The sequence below is a fragment of the Lissotriton helveticus genome, chromosome 7 (assembly GCF_964261635.1).
Source record: "Lissotriton helveticus chromosome 7, aLisHel1.1, whole genome shotgun sequence".
Classification (NCBI taxonomy): domain Eukaryota; kingdom Metazoa; phylum Chordata; class Amphibia; order Caudata; family Salamandridae; genus Lissotriton; species Lissotriton helveticus.
Window position 1 is genome coordinate 55,756,381 of NC_136068.1, and position 27,841 is coordinate 55,784,221.

General features: G+C 47.6%; 1 protein-coding gene across 1 annotated transcript; it reads left to right on the plus strand.

Annotated features, from left to right (window-relative positions):
* The first annotated feature begins 5,978 nt into the window (after positions 1–5,978).
* On the plus strand, positions 5,979–26,234 carry LOC144766602 (homeobox protein NANOG-like). Its single transcript, XM_078650394.1, has 4 exons — positions 5,979–6,156; positions 18,333–18,577; positions 23,334–23,420; positions 25,373–26,234. The coding sequence occupies exons 1-4, from the start codon at positions 5,979–5,981 to the stop codon at positions 25,853–25,855; spliced, it is 993 nt and encodes a 330-aa protein (XP_078506520.1). The 3' UTR covers positions 25,856–26,234.
* Positions 26,235–27,841: the final 1,607 nt, after the last annotated feature.

Genomic DNA, 27,841 nt, shown 5'->3' on the forward strand with positions numbered 1-27,841 from the left:
AGTTGATCTATCCGATACTCCTCTCGCCGAATGTGATGGTACATTATGGGTGGATGGTTCATGCTTTAAACTCCCAAATGGTAACGTGACTACAGCATATGCTGTCACAACTCTGCACACAATCGTTGAAACTGCGCGAATACCACATGGTTCGGCTCAAGCCGCCGAACTCGTGGCGTTAACGAGAGCATGTGTGTTATCAAAAGGAATGAAAGTGACTGTCTATACCGACAGTCAGTATGCTTTTGGAGTGGCTCACAGTTTTGGACGACTGTGGAGAGAACGTGGGTTCCTGACTTCGCATGGAGCTAAGATTCAGCATGGTCAGTTGGTGAATGAGCTTCTTGAATCACTGACGTTGCCCCTGAAAGTAGCAGTTGTGAAATGTAGTGCACACAAGAAAGTGATCGATGATGTTGGCCGTGGAAATGCATTTGCTGACGAAACTGCTAAAGAAACGGCAAAGAATGTGATGAGCCGAATGTATGTTGCGAGCCCAGAAAGATGGACTGGTGATGTTGGAATATGTGAAGACACGATAGAAAGTGTGAAGTCCATCCAAGCTGAGGCCACGGAGAAAGAGTTAAGCATGTGGAAAGAAAGTACAGGGAGAATGGATGCAAATGGTTGTTGGATTGAATCTACAGAGCAACAAAGATGGATGTTACCCGATGCATATGTGCCTGCAGTGGTTACAATGGCTCATGGGATGGCCCATATCAGCGCGAAAGGGATTTGCGACTTGTTGGCCCCAGTGTGGAAGAATTCAGGGATTCCCAAGTATGCAGAGAATGTTGTCAAGAATTGCATGGTATGTCTGAAACACAATCCTGGTAGGGGAACCCCAACTCCAGCTGGTCATTTTGCACCTCCTACGTATCCGTTCGAGGTTTTGCAGCTAGATTTCATACACATGGAGAGGTGCAACAACTTAAAATATGTGCTCGTGGTTGTTTGCGCCTTCTCAAGGTGGGTAGAAGCCTATCCCCTAAGGGACAATACTGCCTTGTCCACAGCGAAAGCCCTTGTGAAAGAGTTCTTCCCCAGGTTCGGAATGCCTAGAATGGTCTGGTCGGACAACGGAAGTGAATTTGTGGGTTGTGTGATGAAACGAGTGTGTGAAGGGCTAGGCATTAGTCAGAAGTTCCACGCTGCAAATCACCCCCAATCAGCTGGATTAGTGGAATGTTACAATGGCACGCTTAAACTTAAATTGGCCAAAATCCAAGCGAGCACGGGTCTTAAATGGCCCGACGCTCTACCCTTAGCACTCCTGTCCACCAGAATGACTGTGCATTCGCGAATGAAACTCAGCCCCTATGAAATAGTCTTTGGTCGGCCAGCCAACATATGGGGAGTGCCTAGGCCCACGAAGTTTAGCGAGCTGCAACACCCCATTTTGCTCGACTATCTGTATGAATTGACGGCTAAATTGCGTGTTTTATATCAACAGGTCCACAACACCTTGCCTCCGGTTTCCGAGACACCGGGTCACTCCATTGACCCTGGCTCCTGGGTTCTGGTCAAGAATTTCCAGAGGACAAGAAACGACCAGCCCAGATGGACCGGACCTCACCTCGTCCTCCTGTCTACAAGGTCGACTGTTAAAGTGGAGGGGAAGGCCAATTGGGTCCACGGGATCCACTGTAAGAGAATACCTTTCCCTCTGCCACATGACCAATGGGTCCGGACAGGAGGCACTGACTCAAAGCGCACAACTGATGAACGCGTAAAAGAAGCTAAACGCGATTGTGACAGTAAGGACATTTTTCAAGAAACTACGCCGCCATCAGAACAATTGAACTCTGTGGAACCTGAGCTACTATTTCCGGACCAGACAGCACCCGGGAAAAGACGCTATAATTTACGACCGAGAAAAACAGACTAAAGTAAAAGTGATTTATTTTTTTGATCCGAGAGAAAAACCTGTGGACTAATACAATAATAAGTTTTTCCTTCCAAAATGCTATTTTGAAAATGCAGATTCTCCCATCTAGGTAACTTGCTTATTTTTGTTTTTTTCGAACCGCCATCCGGGTTCCGCTGCTAGGGTCGCGGTTGATTAAAGACTTTTGGGTGCAGCTGACAACAATAGGTTGCTGGTTCCAGTTGGTCGAAGGGAGCCACCCTAGACTGACGGAAGCATCCTTTAGCAGAAACAACCTACCGCCGCGGGCAGCACCTTAGAGAGGATGGAGTTTCCTGATGTGGAGAGAACTGCCAGACAAATGAACTTTAAGCAGAGACTTTTGAAAACAATGAGAAAGAAATTTTTTATAATGATGTGTATTTTTATGCTATTTAGCGTAATGGTGTTTTTGATAAGCTGTGTGTTATTTTCTTCTCATATGACATTCACGCCTACTACATCACCCATACCTCCCCCTACTGTTTCCTCTCATTCTTTCCACTCTTTGCCTGACCACGAATCAAATAGGAGATTAGAGTTCATTAATAACTCCTTCGTTCAGCTATTACACCAACACCAACTTGTAATGAACACAACCAACTGTTGGGTGTGTGGTCTCATGCCCCACACCACGGATAGAGGTATCCCCTATTTGGTCCTGCCATTTAGTCGCAATGGGTCAGTATGGGCATATAGGACAATGTTCATATATGCACGAGAAATCCAACCCCTACGTTCGGTAAAAGACAACCTCAAGACTAGCGCCCTAGTCAAGGGTATAGTTGACATGATCAAGGTAGTAACTTCTTACGAAGATACCCCGGATGATGAGATACTTGCATATGTAGGTTGGAATGTGACCGGATATGGCACTACAGTAAGTGAGAAACAGCAAGCCAAGAGATCGTCCCCAATCTGGATCGTACCCCATCAAGGTCACCTGTGTCTGCAAGGTATTGGTAGGAATCCCAGAGCTCAGCTAGGGAAGAGTGTCTGCGCAGAAACGTATGTTTTTGGATCTCAGACTTCCCCTGCCTTTTTAGCCGCAAAGGGTACTTATTTCATCTGCCACGATAGAGCCTATACATGGTTGCCCCCTGACTTCTCGGGCTCATGTTTTGTTTCATTCCTGTTACCTCCCACCTACACAGCAGCGGCGGATTACCATCGGACAAGGGTAGTTCGAGGTGTTTTGAGTAAAGAAGACACTGCGGGTCAAGAATTTGGTGACTTTGCAATGGGTGTTCTGCCGTTCTGGGGAGCCATGGTTAACAGCAGAAACATAAGGCAATTGACAAGGGTAGTTGAATCCACCGTGATTGAAACTGCTGGTGCCCTTAGTAACCTGACTGCTGAACTCCAGTCGGACCGACTGATGACCCTTCAGAACCGGGTCGCTTTGGATGTAATACTTGCGGACCGGGGTGGAGTATGCAAATTGATCCAGTCCAGTTGTTGCATTTTCATTCCAGATAATGCTCCAACAGTGTACGGGGCCATCTCCAAACTACATAAGATTTCCGAAAATATTCATGTGGATAAAGGAGATTGGTCATTAATGGGATGGGTCTGGGGACTGATATCTGCCTGGGGATGGAAAATTCTGATGGTCATTGGGATGGTCTTAGCCATTCTTTTCCTGTTCTGTCTATGCATACAGTGTGCTCCTGCAATATGCGGCCTCTGTGCTACATCATGTGTAAGGAAGCCTGTGTCAAGACACGAACCCAGCACTAGAATGATGTTGCAGCAACACCTCAATTACTTCAGGAATATAGATCTGGACTCAGATTAACATAAGGGTAGATTAATTGCCTATGTAAGGGCAAAAGGAGGGTCTGTGGTTCTGAAAAATATGGATCCGTAATAGTCCCGGACTATAGAATAAAAACTTCGTCGAAATAGGACGAATTTGGTATTAAAAGACCGGAAATGACGAGTACATCAAGCACATGTATTTTCAGTATATTCGAGTGACAATTGCACCTCGAAATCGTCATTTACCTTCTGAACCCTTAGTTGCATGTTGCCCTCTACATAGGCCTTAATCCAGTCGAATTTGATTCCACAAGGACACGTACTCCTTAATCGACTTCTTTCTGACCCCAGTACAAGTTAGAACCATTGCCCCAGGCCGAGCTCGTTAGGTCAGTTCCCTCCCAGTGGCCAAGTAAGATAGTATCAAGGCCCAACCAGCCATAAAGCCATTTCAGCACGCACACCTGCCATATCTCGCTCACATCTTTCTCCACTCCTTTTCCTCACTTACTTTATGGTGGGGAGGTGACCATTTTTATTAGGGGTCCAGCGATATCTGATGAAATGTTGGGCCTTGCCGGATGATTTGTTATGGGCAGCACGACGTGAAATATGTACATGTCATCATGACTCTGCTTTCTTTTTGTAATCAGTAACCATAAATGAAATACCGCGCACCCAAGGAATGTTTCGCCAAAGGGTGAATATTAGGTATAAGAAGAGAAGCCTGACTTCATGAAAGTGTGCAGTCTCCTGAATATACTTGTATCGTACTTCTAGGACCCTGTCACCTTGGTTGCAGCCAATAAACTAATCTTTGACTTCACCTAGAAGACTCTGAAGTTTCTGTGGGTCTGACTCAGGAGAACCCGAGGTCTTTGGTGTGTTGATCCCCTGGCACCGCTGGGTTACCGGTTCGGTACCGGTTCCTAAAAACCCAGTACCTCACTTGACTTTCCCAGGCCTTGGCTTCCATTTAACCCGGTGATGCATTCTGGGAGCTGTAGTTTTGGGCATCTGAACCAATTGGACTAACACACCTGGATGAAATATTTAAAAAGTAAACCCTATGAATGAAAACGTGGAACGCCGGTGATGATATGTCATAGGTAATGCTTCACAGCGCCCTTCTGGGGGCTCAGTAGTGTGGAGAGGCACAGAGCGCTGTCGTGATGTCACAGCACTCTTACGTCATGGTCCCTCGAGCAAACCTGGGGTATCAGGCGCTCCTCGTCTCTATCATCACTCTTGACTGGAGGACCATACTGTTCGTCATTAGAACCGGCTTCGTGGCCTATCCCGCACATGCGCACTAAGTCCCAAGCAGAGGCCTTGGAACCAAGACAACCCCACAAGTCTTACCTCCGAACACGAGTCCGCCCCCCCCCCCCTTTACGGAGCACCGAAGTTTCCCAAGTCCAGGGTGTACTATCCCATCCAGTCCGGGTTTTGTCTTTTCCCATTTACATTCTGGAACTTATAGTTTTGATTCTATGTGGGATAAACCAAGAACTACAAGTCCCAGAATTCCAATCAAAAACCGTTCTTGTTTGAAATACTCACGCATAAACCCAGGATCTCAGCTTTACTTTCAAAGGGAAAAAAGCATGACCAGGTGACCCCCATGTCACAGCAGATGCTATGCCCCAGTCAGGCCTTTTATTTGAAACGAAATGCATTCTGGGAGTTGGAGTCTTGATTCACATTCATGGCACCAGCTGTGCTTAATTACCAGATGAAAATGTTTTGTAAATAGTAAAAGTCAGGGTTTGATAACCAATCCTCCAAAAGGACTATATGTTTTACTTACTATGGAAGTCCGGGTTCAAGTGTGGGCGAACACTAAGGCCCCGTGCACCCACGCCCCTCCCCCTCCGGTGAGGACCCGTGCCCCCACGCCCCTCCCCCTCCAGGGGGGACCCGGACACCCACGCCCCTCCCCCTCCGGTGAGGACCCGTGCTCCCACGCCCCCCCCCCCTCCAGGGGGGACCCGTGCACCCACGCCCCTCCCCTCAGGTGAGGACCCGTGCTCCCACGCCACCCCACCCTCCTGTGATGGACCCGTGCCCCCACTCCCCTCCCCCTCCAGGGATGACCCGTGCACCCACGCCCCTCCGGTGAGGACCCGTGCACCCACGCCCCTCCCCCTCCGGTGAGGACCCGTGCCCCCACGCCCCTCCCCCTCCGGTGAGGCCTGCAGCGGCCCCAGCCGCACCTGCAGCCCCTCGGCCTCTATAAGAGCCCCGCCGCGGGGAGGGCGGGGTGTATTTTTTGTTTCTCAGACGGGTGTCTCCGACCCCCCTTGGGACCATGGCCAGCCCGGACGCCCCTCTGTCTGCAGCCCACCGGCCCCGTCTGACCCTGAGCTCCCACATGGCCATCCCCCCCTCCCTGCCCAAGGGCCCGTTCACCCGCTTCTACTGGGTCCCGGAGGGGCAGGACCCCTTTAACAGCGGGGGGCCGCCAGAGAAGGGGGACCCTGTCCCAGGTAAGGGGGCTATTGGAGTGTCACTGGAAAGGATTGGCGTGGGAGTAATAAAAACCATGACATAGCCCGTGGGGGGTCCCTTCAAGGCGGGGGGTCGGGCTCACATACGTTCTTTTGACTATTCCATGTTAATTGTGCAACTTTGCACTGCAGCGTTTTGTCAAGGGCGGGGCTGCTGTTGATGCGGCAGGTGCAGTGCACCGGGGGTCGGAGGTTACTTTCCGATCTCTGATTCTTGCTGTAGTTTATATCCTACATTGCAGGCGGGGGTCGCACCTTTCTTTCTCTAGGGCCCATGGCGGACGCACTGACTAATCTACTGTGTCCGGGGTCCTCCGTGAACAAAATACTCATTCCCTCTTTATTATGCTAATTAACACTTTCCAAAATCTTTCGGCGCCTGCCCGCCTAATTAAGGAATGTTACCTGTCCCTAAAGGCACCTGCCAAGCTCCGCGTCTGTCAGTTGACACATTGCTCGCCGCAATTAAATGAAAATATGGATCCAACACAGAGTAGTAGAAGTTTGGCCCAAGAACACAACTGCCCCGACAAGTAGGGAGATGTGTCCTAATGGTCCGAGCTGAGGGCTTAGGAACTGGGGGATCGTGTTCGTCTCGGCGTCGGTTCAAAATCCGATGACTACAGGCAAACCAATGAACCTCCAGCCTGCCTTAAAAAATAAATAAATACAAAAAAAATCCTTGCGTAATGTATTTTAATCTCGTGCTAAAGCGCTCAGATGTATTTGGGCCACGTTTGCGCTATATTAAAATCAAGTAATGCTCTTTCAGGCCCTCCCTTTGTTGGTCGAGAGATCAGGCTTCCTTTTCTTTTCACCCTCTGCCCCAGAAACTTCAAAACTTCAGTAGTTTAAACACGTCCCCTTTTTTTTTTTTTTCTGGTTTTTTTATTTTTAACTTAATTTTTTTTTTTCCTCCGAGCTACTAACAGGAGTCAATTTCTCACGTGTTCCCGTGCAGTATTGGTTAGAAGTCGTTTACGGCAATCAGTTTACATAATAACTGTCCGGTGTTTAGCTGCGTTTAATTCCCCTCGGTGCCTCGCTGTGCTTTTTGTTGGAGATCGCGGTCATTCGAGTATTTAAGTATCCCATTGGTTGATTCAGAATTCTGGTATTTCTTCTGTGTGAAAGTTATGTATCTACATACATGCCAACATTTCAGAAGAGCAAAGAGGGAGATTTTTTTTTAAAAATCGGGAGAATGGGGCTTCAAATCGGGTTACTGGCGTGTATGGGCTTTGGAAGTGTGCTGCTGCAGGATTGGACATTTGAAACACAAATGTACGTTTTTTTTCTTACCTTTTACAAGCATGGAGCGCAATGGCAGGCTGAGAGGGTGATGCAAGTGTTGTCCCCCCCCTCCGCCCCTGTGTGACACCCCAGCCGAAAACAGCTTCCTGTGCACACACACGCCCCCCCCCCCTACTTCACAGGTCTTCAAAAGACTATTGCCTTGTTAATGACCCTTTGTTGTTTTTTCACCCCATCGAGAGCCCCTGCATGGCCACTTTGACTATTGCTGGAAAAATTAGCACTTCACACAAACGCCCTGTCAACAAACCCCGAGGAATCGGGTTTTTGCTTGCAGGAATCGGGAGGCGGGAGACTAGCCTTCAAATCGGTAGTCTCACGCCTGAATCGGGAGGGTTGGCATGTATGTATCTATTCCCCATTAATATTCGCCTGCAGTGAAATGTTGTCCACACTCTATCGGAATATTCGGCTTCGAAGCCCAGCGTTCTTCTGAGACCTGCTCCTGACAGACACATACAAGACCTTGTCAGCGCCAATATCTGAGAGGCGCTTCTCTTGTTCTTTACATTGTTTCAACTGTTGCATATGGGGGGAGAAGACTGTTAATTGGTGCCACTGTTCGTCGGAGCGACTGAAATTATGAGGCAGGAAAGCCCCAAATTATACAGCAGGGTGACTTAACTATTCAGCAAGAAAAGGCAAATTATGCCGCACAGCGTGGCACGTTCGTTATGGTATTTTTAATTTTGTCATTTTTGCACATGGTAATATTGTCAGAACAAAGTTTTTGCTTCGTTAGTACCAGTTAAATAAGCAACTGAAAGATGACCAGTTAACGTTTTGGGACCAGGCCATCCACTGAGTGGGAACATGTGGCTTCATTTGTAGTTAATTTTTGATCTATTTGAGCTAGAAACATGTTGAGTTTTTTGTGTTTTTTTTGTACTGTTTATAATTGAAGATTATGCAGCAGACGAATTGTGATAAATGCAGCTGTTCCATGTTTGTCAAAGGAAACAAAGCTGCAGAATTGCCTCATCCCCGTGGGCCTGCAGTTTGTCGAGGGGCCTCACCGGTACTTTTCTTAATACATATCTGACATTCCACCACTTGCTGAAGCCCCCCCCCCTCCGAAAGTAAAATGTATATACTTTGTTTACTACTGAGTGATCTCTAATTTGTAATACAGATCATTTTAGTGACTGTGTAGCCTTGTGTGAAAGTTGGTGGGAAACATCATTTACCACGAAGGCATTACCACTACTAACGTTTACCACGTGACACTTACCACGCAGGGTGCCTTCCACGCAGGGTGCCTTCCACGACGTCTTTACCACGGGCTGAGGGGGAGACGTGGTATTCCTTCAAGTCGTTCTGCGTGGGCTTGGGGGGCAGAGGGGGGTGGGGGGGCTCGGAGGGGGGCTGGGGGGGGTCTCCCCCCCCAAAAATAACAAGCAGGTTACTTTAAAAAAAAAAACGAACATAAATTTAAAAGAAAAAGGAAAGCCTCCCCCAAAGACGTGCCGTGTACGTCAAAAAAGCAGTCCTTTTTTTATTTTGGTATACGTGTTTTGACGCTTGTTTCAATGGAGGATGGAAGTAAGGGCTCGTAGAGAAAGACGTGCAGGTAAGACGTTTCTAGGCGTAGTAAAATCCTACGTTGTAAATACCAGCGTGGTAAAGCCACTTGCGATGTAAAATTCGCGTGGTTAAGCCATGCGTGGTAATTGAAATCGTGGTATAATCATATATTCAAAGTTGGTACGTGAAGCTGTGTATGTGAGTGTGTGCAGAAGTGGCGTGTGGCGAAAGTAAAATGTATATACTTTGTTTACTACTGAGTGATACCTAATTTGTAATACATATCATGTGAGTGACTGCGTCGCCTTGTGTGAAAGTTGGTATGTGAGACTCTGTAGGTGAGTGGGTGCATAAGTGGGATGTGCATAGCTGTACGAGTAACTGTCTGTGGGTGTGTAAGTGTCCGTATGACTGAGTGTGTGAGTGGCTGCATAGGCAAGTTAGTGGTTGTGAGTGGCTGTAAGTATGAGTGTTTTTTTTGGAAGTTGGTATGAGCTCCTATGGGGATGTGAGTGGTTCTCTGGATTGTCATCAGTGATGTAACATGTGAGGCCATAAGCAGTGCATTAGAGGCATAAGTTGTAGCTCGCTCAGGCAACTGTGCTGAATTTGACTGGTCTTGTAAGAGTGAAAAATGAGCCAAACTATAACGTCCTTGTAACCTTTGGCTTTTTTTCAGTGAATTTCTAAGGTTTTCTTTATAAAATTTCTTAACCATAATGTACCTAGAACTTTTTTAATTTACCTGGGAAGTTATTTTTTATTTCCTAACTGTAACCTGTAAACTTTGAGTTGGTCTGGGTCTGTGTGCGTGGTGCAATGGATTTTATGCTTTTGTATACTGAGGGTATTTGTAAATGTGTTAAATGTAAATGTGTTGTATTTGTATAGCGCGAACAGTAACCCGGAGGCATCCCGGCGCTTGTACTCCTACCACAAGGGAACCCCTCCTGGCTTTTCCTTGTGAGGTGTCCACTCCTGGGCATCCCATGGTGAAACCAGGCATCCCTTGTGCATCGGGGGCCGTTGTGGAGACTAAGCAAGCTATTGCCCAGAGTTGCAGCGTGGGGCCCATGCTTAGATTCGGCACTGAGGCGAGAATATCCGGTCAGAGGAATTTAAGCCCGATCCCGCCGAGGCGGGAATCGAACCCTGGTCCCTGGCCAGCGTTCTGCATCAAGGTCTGCCGCTCTAACCATTGAGCCACACTTCTCCACTTCTCCACTTCTCCACCATTTAAAAGGAGAACTATGAACTCTGCTCTCACTGAGAGATAAGAAAGAAATCACTTATCAGTCACCCCGGATCAGATTGTGATCAAATAGATCAGCAATGCCTTTACCTCCATTTATGGGTTTTAGTTTGTTTTCCAATGTGGAATACAAGAGGTAACACATATGCCTGGCCTTCTCCAAGCCCAATAAGTTGGGATAATTTGTTCTATACTCAAGTGGCGATTCAGATGGGGCACCTGTTAGGTTTATTTTTGTAAGTGGTTCTGGTTGAAGTTTAATTTGTGAAATGAACAGGACCAGAATTTACCCTCATTTTAGCCAAGAAGAGTCCACAGTTTTGCTAAAAATGTCTACCCAACTGGAGTACTTCCTACTGGCTAATTACTAAGTGTTATCTTGTTGGGTACATTTTTAGTGCATGTTCTCTACCTCAGCTGCTTAAAGGATCACGAGGTATCTTCTCCAGTGAAGTTCTGTGCATGTGATCTTGGTAATGTGATTGTTCCTCCAGTGTCTTCATTCACAATTCTGTGATAACCCGAATCCTCATCAAGAGAATGACAAGATTGCAAAAGGTGAATCTCCACCAACACAAGTGCTTCTCGTCACTTCCTTGGTACCGAGGAAATATCCAGGAAACAAAGAAGTGTATGATTGAATGTCACACGGGAGGTGGGGTACAAAGCTCCCCTTTCCAGGCTGATTTTAGCCCTGGAGACCCCCATCCCTTTGGGCCAGGCCTTGACGTGCTTGGTGTTGCGGAGCCCACGCAGTCGGCAGCGTTGCTCACCATGGGGTGAGCCTGAATGCCACCGCGATTCCTGCCTCCAGCGTGAGCTGGCATTGCTCTCGCACAGAGCTGCTAAACATGCAGCTCTGTGTGAGAGCAATAGTTTTGTCTGTTTTTCTACCTGCATCACCATGTGTAGGGTAACAGACAGAAATCTGCTCTCAGCAAGCAGGAGTACTTCAACAGTGGGGCTTCAGGCGGTTCACATGGAGGACCCTTAAAGGGTTACTTGGGGACTGGACGTCTACTAGGTAGGTGACCTGGCTTTTGCGCTCCACTGCCTTGAAGGGACCGGTCCATTTGTCCTGGAGAGCACAGGGTTCCACTGGGGCCATCACCCACACCTGCTGACCAGGCTGAAACTCTTAACAGAGTGGCATTCTGGTCATACCAGCGTTTCATATCTTCCTGGCTAGCCTCTAGGTTGGCCTCCAAGTTCCCTGAATTTCCCAGTCTGATTCCTTAGGGCCAGGATGTAGCAGAATACATCCTGGGGAGGGTTCTGGGGGGCGGTCTCCCAGCCCTCTTTGACCAGGCTTAGGGGTCCCCGGACGGGGTGACCATAGAACAGTTCAAAAGGGCTGAACCCCAAGGATTTCTGGGCAACTTCCCGGTAAGCGAAGAGGAGGCAGGGCAGGAGAATGTCCCAATTGTGCCTGAGGGGCTCTTGGAGGCCCATGATCATTCCCTTGAGGGTCCAATTGAATCTCTCAACCAGACCATTGCCCTGGGGGTGGTAGGTGGCAGTGAATATGTAGGTAACCCCACACTCCTGCCACAGGGACTTCCTATATTTGTAAATGATGTTGGTCCCCCTGTCGCTCACTACCTCCCAGGGGAAACCCACCCAGGAGTATATTCCCATCAGGGCACCCCCACCATGGGGGCCGTCACTGTTTGGAGGGGTATGGCCTCGGGGTACCTGGTGGCATGGTCCACCAGGACTAGGATGAATCTGTGGCCCATGGGGGTCCTGGGATCCAGAGGTCCCACAATATCGATCCCCACCCGCTCAAAGGGGGTACTGACCACTGGGAAGGGCTGGAGGGGGGCCTTGCACCTCCCCCCCCCCCCCACACACACTCTTCCCACTTGTCTGGCAGGACTTGCAGTGTGTTTCTATGTTGTGGTGCATCCAGAGCCAATAGAAATGGGTGACCAGCTGGTGGTAGGTTTTATGTTGTCCCAGGTGCCCTGCTAGCGGTACTTCATGAGCCAGACCCAGTAGGAAGTCCCTGAAGCATAGGGTTACTACCAGCACATGGGCTGACTCTAGCTCAGCCGACTTAGGCTCGCTATAGAGGAGGCCATTTTCCCAGTAGATCCAGTGGGACCCAGACTGGTTGCCAGCCACCTATGTGGCGGCCTGCTGTCGCACACCTATGTGGGTGGGGCAGGTGGTCTGTTCCTGGCAGAACTCCTCCCGGGACCACCCTCTTGTTGCCACTGAGCCAATCCTGGTAGGTCCCCCAGTTCCGCAATCTGCTCGCCGGTAGGGCCCAGAGCGTCCCCGGTTTCTACCCAGGCCCTCAGGGCCTTCTGGAAATCTTCCTTGGTGCTGAGGCCCGTGGTCGGGATTTGTAAATCTTTGCAAAACTGTTTTAACTCCCTGTGGGTGTAATTATCTACTTGGTCTTCCTGAAAGGGCTGGTTCCCGGGGGGCGCGGTAATGCTCATCGTTGTCGTGTTTGGTGCGGGGGGGTGGGGGAACAACTGGTGTTAGTCGCCCAATTTTACGGTTCCGTTCGGGTCTGTCCTTGTGAGGTAGTAGATTGGTCACTCACTGTGCAGTCACCACAAATGCCTGTTCTAATCCTTCCGCTGCTACCAATTTAGGAAGCGGGCGTTTCCCTAGAGGGCATGAGATCTACCGAGTGTTTGGGGCCTGACCCTCAGAGGGGAGGGTTAGGCATTTGCAGGACACACCGTGAGATCCCACCACAAAGACACCACACAGTTGTTGATATCTAACAGGCCTCTTTATCTCACACTTAAGCTCAGGGTTATCAGTACACACGTTTTACTATATATGAAAGGTAGGGGGTGAGGCTCTTCTTTGGTACGTAGGGACAGTTCAGTCAGGCCCGACCTGGCAAGATGGGGGGGCAATACTCACAGTCCTCCCGGATAGGGGGAAGTCTCAGTGTCTCTGACAGCCGGCTCTCAATCCTTGAGCCACGGGGGAAGTTGAGGGATGATCGATGCAGTGTTCCCTGCAAGTGGCTCTCAATCCTCGAGCCGGACACTGTGCGGGGCTTTCTGTGCATGGCGTACCCAGCGAACGGCTCCAGCTAGCTGGGAAGTCGCGCTGTGCATACCAGGGTCCGTGTCATACTTGCGGTGCGTGAGGTAGGATGCACACCAGCGGGTGCGTGCTAGGGTACGGGCCGCACTCTCAGCTGGAAATCCCTTTTTGCGCACCGGCAGGGCATGCGGGGGTACATAGTGTACCTGCAGATTGGAGACTTTGACACGCACCCACGGGTGCGGCCAGGGGTACAGGACGTACCGGCGGGTCTTACTGCACACCAACAGTTGCGGCCAGGGATACGGGACGTACTGGCGGGTCTTACTGCACACCAAAAGTTGCACACCAACTATTGCGGCCAGGGATATGGTTCATACCGGTGGGTCAGCGGATCTTCCTGCACGCCAACAGTTGCAGGAGCTGCGACAGCATCAGCAGGGCTCTGGAGGGTCAGGTTGCACACATGGGGTGCCTGTTGCAGGAGCGGTGACAGCAGGGCTCTGGAGGGCCCGGTGGCTGGGGTGCCCATTGCAGGAGCCATGACAGCAGGGCTCTGGAGGGTCCGGTGGTACACTAGGGGTGCCCGTTACAGGAGCTGCGACAGCAGGGCTCTGGAGGGTCCGGTGGCACACTAGGGGTGCCCGTTGCAGGAGCCGCAACAGTCAGCAGGGCTCTGGAGGGCCCGGTGGCACACTAGGGGTGCCTGTTGCAGGAGCTGCAACAGAAGGGCTCTGGAGGGTCCAGTTGCACACTAGGGGTGCCCGTTGCAGGAGCTGCGACAGCAGGGCTCTGGAGGGTCCAGTTGCACACTAGGGGTGCCCGTTGCAGGAGCTGCGACAGCAGGGCTCTGGAGGGTCCAGTTGCACACTAGGGGTGCCTGTTGCAGGAGCTGCAACAGCAGGGCTCTGGAGGGTCCAGTTGCACACTAGGGGTGCCCGTTGCAGGAGCTGCGACAGCAGGGCTCTGGAGTTCAGAGTCTGGAGTCGACAGAGGCACGACAGCGTCAGCAGGGCTCTCGAGGTTCCCAAAGGTCAACTGCTGCCAGTGGGAGAGAGAGCTTCCAGTTATAGGGCCTCTCCCGATTGAAGTTCTTTGATCAGCCAGGGGTTTCCTTGATGTCCTCCCCCCCCCCCCCTTCTGGCCTGGGCTTCTTGCCAGATGGCCTCTGGCTCCTCTCTAGGTGGGGGGTAGGGGTGTCAGACTGCCAGCGGGGAACGGGGCCGGCCTCGGGGGAGACAGGGTGTTTGCATTACAGCCTGCAATGAGAACATGCTCACCCCTACAGCCCCTGGCTGAGTACCGCGTCACAGCACTCTGACATTACAGCAATGCATTGCAGCCTTGTGATTGGCTTAGGGGTGGGAGCCTGGCTGCCTGCTTCGTGTTCCAACCTGGAGTTAGACACAGATTTTTTTTTTAGATTTATTTTATGCGTTTTTATAAAGCGTGGATTTTACCCGAAGGTGTCAGAATGCTTCACAATAGGAACGTTAATGATACATGAGGAAAAAATTACAAGTGAACAAAGTACAAAAGCAAACGTCAAGTTACATGAGGTAAAAGTGACAATTGTGAGCAAACAAAATACAAGAGGTAGCAAACGGTACATTACAGGACGAAAAAGTGACATGTGTGCAAGTTACAAAGGCGTACAAAGTATAAGAGGTATAGTACTGCAATATATGGCAGACACAAGAACAAACGTTACGTAGGCAATGGTGGCACTTGTGTAAAGTATCAAAAGCAAACCAAATGTAAGAGGTAGCAAACAGTGAGTTACAAGAGAAGTGACGAGTGCATGTCACAAAAGAGTACCAGACACAAGTAGAAGGATAATACTTCAATAAATGGCAGAACACTCAACACCACTCAAACCAAAAAAACACACTGGGAAGGCACGTCCATAGTCATGGAGCATAGAATTTCCTATAATGGAAGTGTTAGACCTAGCAGCCTTGGCGTGGGTCGCCCTACACTCTTTCCCTCTAAAGCCCCCGGATCTGTTCCCTCCTACCAGCCAAACTCCTTCGGGCCTCACCCCTGAACCCCGTGTGGGGCCACAGCCTAAGCAGTAACCCGGAACCCACACATTCTACCAACCCTGGGGGGAGGACAAATGACAGTAGCTCCAGAATAGCGCCCCTTCCACAGGTCCCGAGACTGCTGTAGCCTAGACCCACAGCAGAGGGAAGCCCGACCCTGTGTAACCCCAATCAACCCCACCGCGCTCCAGACCATGAGAAACATAAGGCTGGGGTCCCCCAGCCAAGTCATCTCCTAGCCTGGTGTTAGCAGGCAGGCACTATTGAAGGGGGGGGTGGAGTAGTTTCGGCCAAAGACCCTGTCTCCTCTGAGGCTGACCCACTGGCCGTCTGACATTCCTGCCCCCAGCTAGAGAGGAGCCAGAGGCCATCTGACAGGAAGTCCGGACCAGAAGGGGGAGGACATCAAGGAAACCCCTGGCTGATCAAAGAACTTCAAAGGGGAGTGGCCCTATAACTGGAAGCCCTCTCCTCCACTGGCGGCAGTTGACCTTTGGGAACCTCGAGAGCCCTGCTGTCGCGGCTCCTGCAACTGTTGGCGTGCAGCAAGATCCGCCGGTGCGTCCTGTACCCCTGTTGGTGTACAGAAGACCCGCCGGTACGTCCCATACCCCTGGCCGCAACTGTTGGTGTGCAGTAAGACCCGCCGGTACATCCCATACCCCTGGCCGCAACTGTTGGTGTGCAGTAAGACCCGCCGGTACATCCCATACCCCTGGCCGCACCCATGGGTGCGCGTCGAAGTCTCCAATCTGCAGGTACTCTCGTACCCCCGCATACCCTGCTGGTGCGCAAAAGGGATTTCCAACAGCGTACAGCCGTACCCTAGCATGCACCCGCACGTGCGCATCCTACCGCCAGCACCGAGAGTACGACGTGAACCCTGGTACGCACCTGCCAGTGCACGGCGCGACTTCCCAGCTAGCCAGAGAGGATAGTCCAGCTATGAAGTGCGGGTCGTTCCCGGAGTACACCACGCACCAGAGCACCATCGTACCCCGCGGCTCAAGGATTGGGAGACGTTCGCTGGGTACACCAAGCACCGAAAGCCTTGCACAGTGTCCGGCTCAAGGATTGAGAGCCACTTGCGGCGAACACTATGAATCGCTCGACTTCCCCCCCCCCCCCCCCATGACTCAAGGATTGAGAGCCGGCTGCCAGAGACCGACTTTTCCCCCTATCCGGGAGGACTGAGTATTGCCCCCATCTGGCCAGGCCGGACGGAATTGTCCCTACATACCAAAGCAGAGCCTCACCCCCTAACTTTCATATATAGTAAAACGTGTGTACTGATAACCCTGAGCATAAGTGTGAGATAAAGAGTCCTGTTAGATATCGAACAACTGTGTGGTGTCTCTTTGTGGTGTGGTGGGATCTCGCTGTGTGCTCTCCAAATGCCTAACCCTCCCCTCGGAGGGTCGGACTCCAAACACTCTGCAACGTTCCGAGAGGAGGTGGGTCCCTGGGTGGTCAGAGGTAGATACCCCTGCCCTCTAGGGAACCGCCCCCTTCATACAGGAAGGTCTTCCTTCAGATAATAGAGGGTGAGAATTATATTTGGAAATGTCTTTGGAGGAGAACTTTGAGGTCAGTTTTGAAGGCCTGGGAGGAGGCGGGCCGGAGCTGAGGCGGAAGTGAGTTCCAGATTCTCACTGCGTTGCCTGAAAAGGATTGGGCCATCGATCTTTCCTTCTTAAAAGTGGGAGGATCAAGCAGTACATTTTCTACATTACTTGATGGTCTAGAGCCTCCCGAGCTCCTGCTGAGTTCACGGTATTTGTCTCCCCACAACTGACTCAGAGCTCACTGCATGTAGCCATGGATCTGTAGTGGGGAAGGCAGTCTGCCCGCCAGGAGGGCGGGTGCAGGAGGGTTGTTGCAATATTTCAGCAGACCAAGGCAAAACACTACCTGTGTTTCTAATGAAAATGTCCTGGAAATGGTCAGTGCAGTCGACATTCAGGCGAGTAACTTTGGTTTGTTTTCTTTTTCTCCACCTCCAAGATTCTTGAGCCAGCAGACTGGTGTATTTGAATGTTTTCAGGAGTTGAATTTAATGTTGCTTTGGTTCCTTGGTTTCCGTCACAAAATCACGACCAAAGGGCTGAGAATATAATTTGTCACTGAAAAGAGCAGAAACTGCCGTATTTGAACAGACCAATCCAAATACACCAAAGAACAATGCAAGTACCGGAGAAGACCTAAAGAGCTCCATCCAGAATGCGCGCATAACTGTATTAGTATGGTTTTTAGCGGGGTCAACCGAATGAGATTTTGCAGCAGGAGCGTTTTTCTGCTTGTTTAGGGATTTACCATGCTTGCCATATAACCCGCTATCTGCTGCATAATTTTCAGATTTCAGTAAATTTCTAGCTCAAGCAAGTCAAATAAAAAAATAACTAAAGTGGTACACTTGGTGCATTTAGTGGTTTACCATTTCCAAAGGGTAAAAACAACTAGAGTTAGGAAATGGAACTGGTACTTGTCCCTTTCCCAGAGTAATATGCTAAAACAATGTGGACAAGTCCTCAACAGGTTATGGTCAGTTGTTGACCTTCACCTTAGTAGAGGAACGCAGACAAGTGGTTAAGGTCAACAACTCTGACCATAACCTGTTAAGGGCTTGTGCACATTGCATTTACAAATGGTAACTGGTCAACTTCTGGTTTCTGACTTTTGTAGACTGGTAAACTAGTAGCAATGAAGTGAAACTTTAGGACAGACGATATGGAGCTAAATTGATAAAATAGTGAAATAATGCTATCTTGCATTACTTGCTACATAAGTCATACCCAACTTTTACGCATTTGTTTTCTTACATTGGGTCTTCATTTCACTAAAATACTGGTTTATTCAGTGGGACATGTCACATATTGGGGACCGCGCATGGGTAACGTTTGCAGTCACTCCATTTGATTTCTGTTTGAACCCTCTACTGTTCTCATGTGCACTCTTCCACTTTGTTGTCTTTTACTATTAAGAGATTGTATTTTTACTTTTAGACTGCCCGTCTTCATCTCCAGACTCTGGAATTGACTTGTCCCCATCTGACCCGGCTTGTCCAAAGTTGGAGTTTTCCTTCCCTCCTGGAGTGGATGTGGGGAAGCCGATTGAGAAGAGCAAGGGGCGTGTGGCCTTCTCCAAGGAGCAGCTCCTGATCATGCAGGAGCGGTTCCAGAGGCAGAAGTATCTGAGCCCCCTGCAGATCCAGGAACTGGCCACCTCCCTGGGCCTCACCTACAAACAGGTAGGTGTCTGCGGGAGGAGGCATTATGAAGAGGGTGCAGGATGTTGCTTGCACTGTAGAAGAAAGGGGTTTTGAATGAGATTTAGAAAACCCACCCTTGTGGCACAAGTTAGGGTTTGCCCTGCAAGCAAGAGTATTTATTTTGATGCAAAAAAAATTCATTTGGGGTTCTCTGCACAGATTTTTGAGGTGCACTTAAAATATGCATCTTTTAATATCAATGAGCTTGTCAATGGGTCTTGACTGCTCACCGGGCACTTTTTCAACTATTAAGTTGACTGTTTTGGGTAACGTTCACACCAGGTCCCTCCTACCTAAAGCACTGCTACTCAATTAAGTGCATAAATCCCTGTCTCCCCATCACTAACTGGTAACATCACAATATTGACCCCCCCCCCCCCAGGCAATTGGTTCCCAAAATATTTAATTATCTGGGAATCAGTCCATGTTCTGCAATTCAGTTGCTAAGTGCTCATTGACAGCAGATGGCCATTGTGGAAGACCAGTCTAGTGTTTTGCTATGAATTTCAAACCCACATTACCAGTGCATTAGAAATGGGGGGGGGGGGTCTCTAGTTGGCAGAGGTAGGTACCTTTATCCAAATAAGGACACTAGCTTCTAGTCCAGGTAAGGGGAGGGGGATACACTCTAGATAACCCCTGCTCACCCCCTTGGTAGCTTGGCACAAGCAGACAGGCTTATTCCAAAGGCAATGTGTAAAGTATTTGTACCAACACTCTCAGTAAAACCGTGATAACACCAAGTGGACACCACACTTGTTTAGAAAAATAGAGTATCTTTAAACTTAACAAGACCAAAACAACAAAAATCTAACCTAAGCGTATTAAGAAATTAGTTTCAAAAGGTTTTAGCTACTAAGTCCATAGAAAACTATGGATGTGACTTCTTGCAATGTACCTGACCTGCAACAACATTCACCAAGCCAAACCGCTGCAGTAATGGGAAGCGTCAAAACAAAGATCCCTAGTTTCCTGAGACCTTAGTGGATGCGGTGTGACAGTTCTGCTGGGCACAGCGGAGCAGTGCATCAGGTCCGGTCTGTAGGGGGGGGGGGGGGGGGGGAAGTGATGCGTTTATTCTAAGACCACTCTGATCCACAGGTGATGTGTCAGAAAACTTGCCTCACAGGGACGATGCGTGGGAATCCGGGATGCGTCTGCAAACAATGTGGTGGTATCTAGCAGCGCTGCATCTATTTCTTCAGCTGCTATCCCTCTGTGTCGCTTCTTGGTGCTGCGTCAGTTTCAGCGGCGATGCATGGAGATTCTTCTCACCACGGCATTGCATCAGAAAACTGTTGCAAGAAGAGCGATGCCTCGCTTTTTCTTGTTGTGTTGCTTTCCAGCTCCCAGCAGCAGAAACTACCTCCAGAGGTCCCACACTGTCTCAGGCACTTCTAGGCAGGCCATAACTCCCAGCAAGGAAGTTCAGGGGAGCTGGGGGGGGGGGGTGAAGTCTTTGTGTTCCTGAGACTTCAAAACAGTAGGCCAGCTCTACTCAAGCCCTAGGAGCCTTTCCTCAAGCAGGGGACACAGTAAAGTCCTTCTCCTTTCCTTGGCAGAAACAGCATTGCAGGCCAACCCCAGACACAGCAGGGGCAGTACTTCTCAGTTTCAACAGCTCGTCTCCTTGTTAAAGGATCCTCTCGATTCCAGTAGTAGTCTCCAGTTCAGGGATTTTAGGTCTAATACTTATACCCCAAAATGTCTTTGTTCTCTTTGTGCAGAGAAGTCTTGTGCCCAGCCAAAGCCAGTTCTGTCCTCTCTGGTGCAGCTTCCTGGCAGGACTTGGAGAAAGAATTGTGGAAAGACCAGGCCCATTCAGATAGGAAATCTCCCACTTACTCTAAATGCAGCCCAGATCTATTCAGCCCAGCTCTGACTCATCAGGCTCTCTGGAGCCACTGTCCCTCCCCCACCCCCTGACACTCCAAACCCAGACAGTCAATCCACATCCTAGCAGAGGCACACTGGATGGCTAAACCAGGAAAATACCTACTTTCTAAACGTGGTACATTCAAACTCAATGTAAAAATCTGCTTTCCTCAAAGATGCATCTTTATATTTAAGGCATACTAAACTCTATTTTCCTACCTTGTTCCCACGGGCAGTTATGTTTATATTTATGAACAAGCTCCCTATCCTGTCCAATAGGAGGGATCAAGTAGCCTTGCAATAGTGAAAAACGAATTTGGAAGTAATTCCCTATCAAGACATGCCACACACATCAGGGCATATCCTACCATTCACAGATTTATTAATTTTTGCGATTTGTAGAGCACACAAATACCCTTGGGTGCACCCTGCCCACAGGGGTACTTTGGGCCTACCTTGGATGTGACTGACATGTAAGAAAACGGAAGGTTAGGCAGTTAGACCTGCCACTGCAGTGTATGTATGCAGTTGTTGAGTTAACACTTCAGAACTACTCATGTGGGTGGTACAATCAGTGCTGCAGAACCACTAGTAGTATTTGATGTACCAGACCTGGCACACTCGATGCACTTTACTAGGGGCTGACCAGTAAATGAAATGTCAATCGGGGAATCAATCCTAACAATTTACACAGGGAGCACTTGAACGTTGAAACTGATCAGCAGTAGCAAAGTACCCAAAGCATGTAAGCCAGCAAAAATGAAATCCAGCACATCATCAAAAATACAGGAGACGGAGGCAAAAAGTCAGGGGAAACCATGCCTATGATAACTCTAACACAGCCTTTTCCAAGTATTTCTCTTAAACTGAAGAGAACTTTATCATTTAAATCTGAAGCTCTTTCCTTGTTGGATTTGACTGGCAATTTTAATGGAGTGACCAATTTGAGCTCCCCATCATGGTGATTTAAAAAAAAAAAAATTACTATCTGTAGTACTTTGCTTCTCTAACTGATCAAATGAGGAAGTGATGTTTTAGCATTGGTGCATCTGGGCTGCAGGCAACTGTGGCATGATAAGATGGTTTTGTATTGATTTCCCTTGAGAATGGGGGTTACCGTTTCTAAAAAAAATATATTTTTTGAGGGGTTTTATTTTTTTCTCTCTACCTTGCAATAACTGTCACGCTTGAGAATTAATGACATTTATAAAGTCACCCACATTAGTTTCTCTAGAAGTTTATTTGCTGATCTGTCAAGCAGAGATGGGAAATAAAGGGTTTTATTTCGCCCTACCAACCCTTTTTCCAGATGTTTAATTCAGATATGAAACTTGTGGCAATCTATTCAGCTTTGTTTCCTGAATCAAATTGCATCAAATTTGCTAAAGTTAGAACTTACTCAAAGTCACCTTTTTGTTATTTAATGCAAATCAGATCAGATGTGTTTGAGAAGTTGGCATTTAAACAGATGCTCTGGATGGGTAGGAGTTAAAACATTAGTGACATCTGGAGGTTGGTCACTTGGAACATAATTTAAAAAAATGACCTGATTGGTGCAGGGAGCTTTTTGTCCGATAAGGTATTTCAGCTGTTCAGTAAGTAACTTTATAGTTGGATGTTGTACTGAGTTTAAAAACTAAAGCATTTAGAAACACAATTCCAGCGGTTGGGAGGGCGGTGGGGCAGGGAGGGAGGGGGGTGCTTTTGCAGCACTTATAGAAAAAACACAATGCCCTAACATTTATTTGTTTGGGTAATGTAAATATCCTGCATATTAATTCAGCTATACAGGCAATCGTCTAGTCGGAGCACTTTTCTGTGGAACCTAAGCTTCGGAGCACTTTTCTGTGGAACCCAAGCTTTGGAACTCTGAGAATCCATCCATCGGGAGACTTAGCCATGATAGATATAGAACCTGTTCTTGAATAGAATGGGTTTAAACTGTAGGGTAAAGTTTGGAGTATTTGGATAAGGTTTGTGGTGCAGAGGTGGCGTTTAAGGATATTTGCAAGGGGAAAGGGCCACCATAGACTAATTTTTGTTCAGATTTGCAAACTTTGTTATTTTGGCACAGTAAGTAATTTTGAAAGGTCTGTGGGCATGAACTTTGGGAGGATGAACGGGTAGCCGTTAGTAAAATTAGACTTAAGATGTTGGCGTCTAGGAAGTTGAGGTATGTGTTGTGTCCTATGTGGAAAGACGCCAGGATGTATATTTAGGTCTTCTTTATTCTGTCTTCAAATGTAGGTTACATCTCTCGACGCCAGCCTAGTGTGGTACCAGCCCCACCAGGAGCAGCCTGCCTAGCTGCTCAGCCCTTCTCGAACTGTCAACATTCATCCCACTCAGACACCCGGGCATTCCACGCATCACAGGCACACCAACATTCTAATACCAAGACACACTCTGGCTGAGCAGCTAGAGGCAGCAGGGCTAGAGTACATGTTATACTTGTAAATAGGGTGTAACAGTATGCCAGCGTGCTGACTGGGGAAATTATTTGCTTCTTGACCAGGCCCAGTGACAGGCAAATGCATCCATTTGGTACCAGCTGAGCTGGCAGTCAAAGACTATAGTGATATATTCATTCTGGTCTTAAAATGAACCCTTGGACTTGACAAAAATTGGAGAGGTCTGGAGGTACCTGGGTGAGATTAGGGGAGGTAATCCTTTGGCTGTTTAGGATCTGGGATTGCATAAAGTATTTTTCACTTACCTGGTCTGAAGAATGAAGCGCGGAGAGGGTTAAATGTCTTTGATAAACATTGAGGACACAGTTTTTGGGTGGCAGAGCTCCTGCAGCATCTAGAGGGGGGTTTACATAGTGCTACAGTTTCCTGATTTTCTTGTCTGTCGGCAGGTTAAGACCTGGTTCCAGAATCGTAGAATGAAGATCAAGAAGCTAAACAAGGAGGCCACCTTTAAGAATGAGAACAGCATGTTGCAGGTAAGACTCTCTGAAACTTAAATCCCATCTTTTCACATGAAGAAGCAGTTGACCTTCTTGGGCCGGGAAACATCCTTTACAACGCAACTTTTACTCTGCACTACTATTACAACGCAAGTCATTACAACGACTTGCTCTGGAGGGTGCTCTAGGATAGGGAATAGTTTAATTACTATCCAACACCTTCCCTACTATCCACGGGGACTGGAGTTGGAATAGTAAATGAAACTATTCACTATCCAGAGACCCCCAAAGCAAGTCGTTGTAACGACTTGCATTGTAAAAGTTGTGTCGTAATGGCATGTGGAGTGAAAGCATGCGTTGTAATGTCATACATCTCTTGGGCCAGATAAGAAGTTTGAGCATAGCAGTTCTATGTCCTTGTCCGTGATGTGATTGGTTCAAATATTCACCAACTAGACATGACCCTGTGTGATTCATCCGTATGTTGTATAAAAATTGCTTGTTTGATTACTTCTGATCATTTCACAAGCACATTTAGTTGCACAACATGACTCTGCGACTGTTCGGGGGTGGGGCATCACTATACAAGCTTTTGGGTGTATATAAGGTTGAGGCAATCTGCCTATGGCATGTGGGGGTTCATCCTCCTATGGGGCCTGGCAAAATGTGGCTGATGTAGCCCACACATGGGATGATCACGAATTTGAATTTGACCTCCGACTGGCTTGGCACACCATGGCATTTGTAGCCCAGCACAAGCCAGAGACCTCCACTAGTTGCAACTTCACCCTGTGGGAGAACCTCCTCTTTGGCCATAGTGACCTTGGAACAAGAATGTGGGGGAGGAGAGGATGTCACTTCTATACACCTCTCTAAGACCCGAGATGTGGATCCCCTGTAGAACTGGCTTAGGGTGGTTCTCCTTTTAAAGTGTCCTTTCCATGTTCTGTAGGCACAGCCTTAGTGTAGAGCTGCAGGGTAGTTTCAACATGCAGTACCCACAACCGCAGCACAAAAAATTGAGTTTTTTTCACCTGGCGGTCTTCTCAAAACAAGTAATTGGGGAAAGAAGGAACTTAACTTGCATAGCAATCTACAGTCCTAATCTGTACCTCCTACAATTCACCAAATGGCTGGCAGTGACACCAACTGGCTGGGAGTGACCATGAAGCCTAACCAAAAGGCCTAATTTTGTTTGGGTTCAGCTTTGTAAGTTGTATTTCTTTAACCCAACAACTTTAGTCTACAAGGCCGCTCTATAAGTTGGGTTCAGTAGAATCACTTCCCATTCTTAAGGTATTTATTTGGACCCAATCAGCCTAAAATACCGGTCAGACCTTGCCTTAAAATGGCACTTGCCAAGATCACCAATGGCCTCCAAATACTAAACGCATTTCCTCAACATAACTTGCATGTTTGCCCCAATTGTCCAAGCTTGTCTGTGTATCAACTTAGTGGGAGTTGTGAGGCTGTTTTTGTTTTAGGTCACCAATGAAGGGTCTTGTCTGAGCTCAGAGTTCAAAAGGATTTTGTTTCTAGGCTAGGTTTAGAATGACCAATATGTCTGAATTGGTTGTTGCTTAACTTGTGGATTGACAAAATTAGTTAACCTGAGACTAAAGAAATGTCTGCTTTGGTCTCCTCCTCTTTCTGGTGTGATCATAAATTCAACTATATAGGTTATTTGTAAATTACGCTCTTCCAGCACCCTACAGGGAGCATTTGCATTCTCAATGGTTACTGAATCTGACTTGCTTGATCGTGTGTGTATATACACACACCATTTGCGAAATCCGCATAAAGATCAGACACCGACACATGGGTAGCATTGCTGTTCAGTCTTGTCCTTTATTCGATAACTTCTCTATGATGCTTTCCAGCACACCTGCCTTGTATGTACAATCATTTTGCACTTTTTTAAAGCAAGTTTGCATAAAATATTTAAGCATGCAGATTGTCAAATTCTAAACCTTGTGGTTTTCTTCCAGTGTGATTTACCATCATCCACATGCAGTGAGCCATCACCAGGATTCTACCCAGGCTATTCCATCCATGCCAGAAAAAGTACTGTTGGTCCAATGGTTAATCAATTACAAAACTATGGTCACCCCAATGCTCCTTACACAATTATGCAGGAAGAGTCTGCTCCCTGGTGGAACTCAGTAGGTGTCCAGCACAACCCTGGCTCCCACTTCAACAAGCCACATCAAGTGGAACCTGCTGTCCCTCAAGAGATTGATTTCTGGCAGAATGTCATGATGATGGATGGTATGTCGCAGGAATCTGGATACAGTTTCCCACCACACTGGAATTTCCCTGGTGCCTCTGGACTCTTTTATCCGGGCAACAAGCTGTTGCAGAACTACCCACAACCGCTGCAGAAATATCCACCGGCACATAACTATCCACCGCTAAACTATCCCCATCTAGAGAGGGCTCCGACTGATTGGGATGATTCTGAAGAGCTATAATTACTAGCCCTTTAAAATTCTTCCTCTAGCCGAAGGGGCTACCTTGTCCTAGATTCTGACGCTGTCTTCGAAGTTGAAAATTTGTGCATGTGACTGACCTATATCGCCTGTGGTGATATCTGGACACTACCTCCTAGATGGAGGGGACAATATTGTGATGTCCTAGTTGAGCAAATCTTGTTTGCCTACTGAACAAATTTTGATGACATGTTTACTATTGCTAACTTACAGCACAAGTGGACCACTTTGCACTCTGGTCCATACTGAGCTATGTGGATCTGATACAAAAGTGTGCATTCTGAATGCAGCTTATTTTAAGAGGTGCAACGCCACTCTTTTGTATGCGAGACGTTTGTAACGTGGGTGCATGGTGTCCTACCTGATTAGTTGTTGGAAGATGGTTTGATTTTAAGATGATGCATGTCATGCCTTGTATAGCTCCTACCCTGCCATCAAGAGTGCTGGACATTTTTGATGTCGGAGGGGTGCATGACGTACTCGCTTAGAAATGTTTACCAATTCCTTTTGAGGGATTGTGCAGAAGGGTCTATCCAACTTCCAAGGAAAGGTAATGACTGTTCACTTATGTGAAGAACATTGGGTGGATGGTGAGTGTTGGTAGGATGGTGAGTTTTGGTAGGATGGTACGATGAGTGTACATATCGTGGTTTTATATGGTTTTTATATGGTTTTCTTGCTGTTCAAAATGTCTAACTTTTCAAGTAGAATAGTTTTTTATGTTCACACTATTCTCAACCTACATGAATTGTACAAAAGCCTTTCTGAATTCTGAGGAATATGAAGTATCCATGTCCACATTTTGAAGAAAAAAAAATGTTTCTGTGGAATTTGACGATGGTAAAGAAAGGGTTATTTGCTGAATCTCACCTCAGGATGGGTATGAGGGACGCCCCACCGAATGAGTAGACCAAATTAAAGGATCCCAGATGAGGCAGATGGTCTACTAGTATATTAATCTGCACTAGAAAAGTAGGAGTATGAGAATGTAAAAGGTTGCAGGCAGGTCACCATATTGGCAAAGCCTGTATGGGTGTGAAGGGTCAGGGAAGACTAGCTTGCAGAATGTGTGGTGGACTGCCACAGCCAATCAGATGATGGAGTGTCCCATCTGAAGAGGAGTAGACTTGAATCACACTGGCCTCTCACTCCAAAACCTCCAGTGGGATAGCTATGGATACCCTTGAGTAGATTGGACATCCAACCTTGCACACAATGTATTTAAGCAATCTTGTCTTTCTGTCAACTTTTATCCATGTTTGAAAATAGCTGTTGCTTTTTAATTGAACTACTCTGGTTTTACAGTTTCCTTGGCTTGTTTTTAAAGTATTCATACTGTGTATGACTAGATTGTGCAATGTAAATCTGAAAACCCTCTCTTGTATGTATAAAAAAAAAATAGTAATTTTAGGCAGTTCACATTAAATCCGCATTAATGTTCATTCCGAATAATTGTACATTTTCCATTAAAGGCTGGAGTGCTTCAGTCGTACTCAACACTCCTTCTCCCCTGTTGACTTGGAGGGAGGTAGGGTTGACTTCAGTAGGGTTGAGATTAGTCTAGAGACTAGATCTTGGGTCTTGTATTTAAACATTTTATTTATGATCATTTTGTATTAAAATGGTTTATTTTAACCTACTCTGTATTGTACTTGCAATGACCCTCTCAAACATTTAATGCAGTTTAAACACATGCCTACTGTATAAATAAAACCTTTTTAGACATCCAAGTTGTAAATAAAACTAATGCTCTGCTGGGCCAGGCTGTACGAAGATGTTACTTTTGACTTTTATTAATTGTATTCTTGATGCCTTTAAATGCAGGAGCTGCGCTCTTTGGACAATAAAGCAACTGCCTTACAGAGATGCTTGTGTACATATGTTTATTACGGTGGAAATGGGACAGAATGAGTTCTAAGGTGGTATAAGAACATCTGAGGTCCGGGTCTCCAGGGTTCCTTAAAGGTC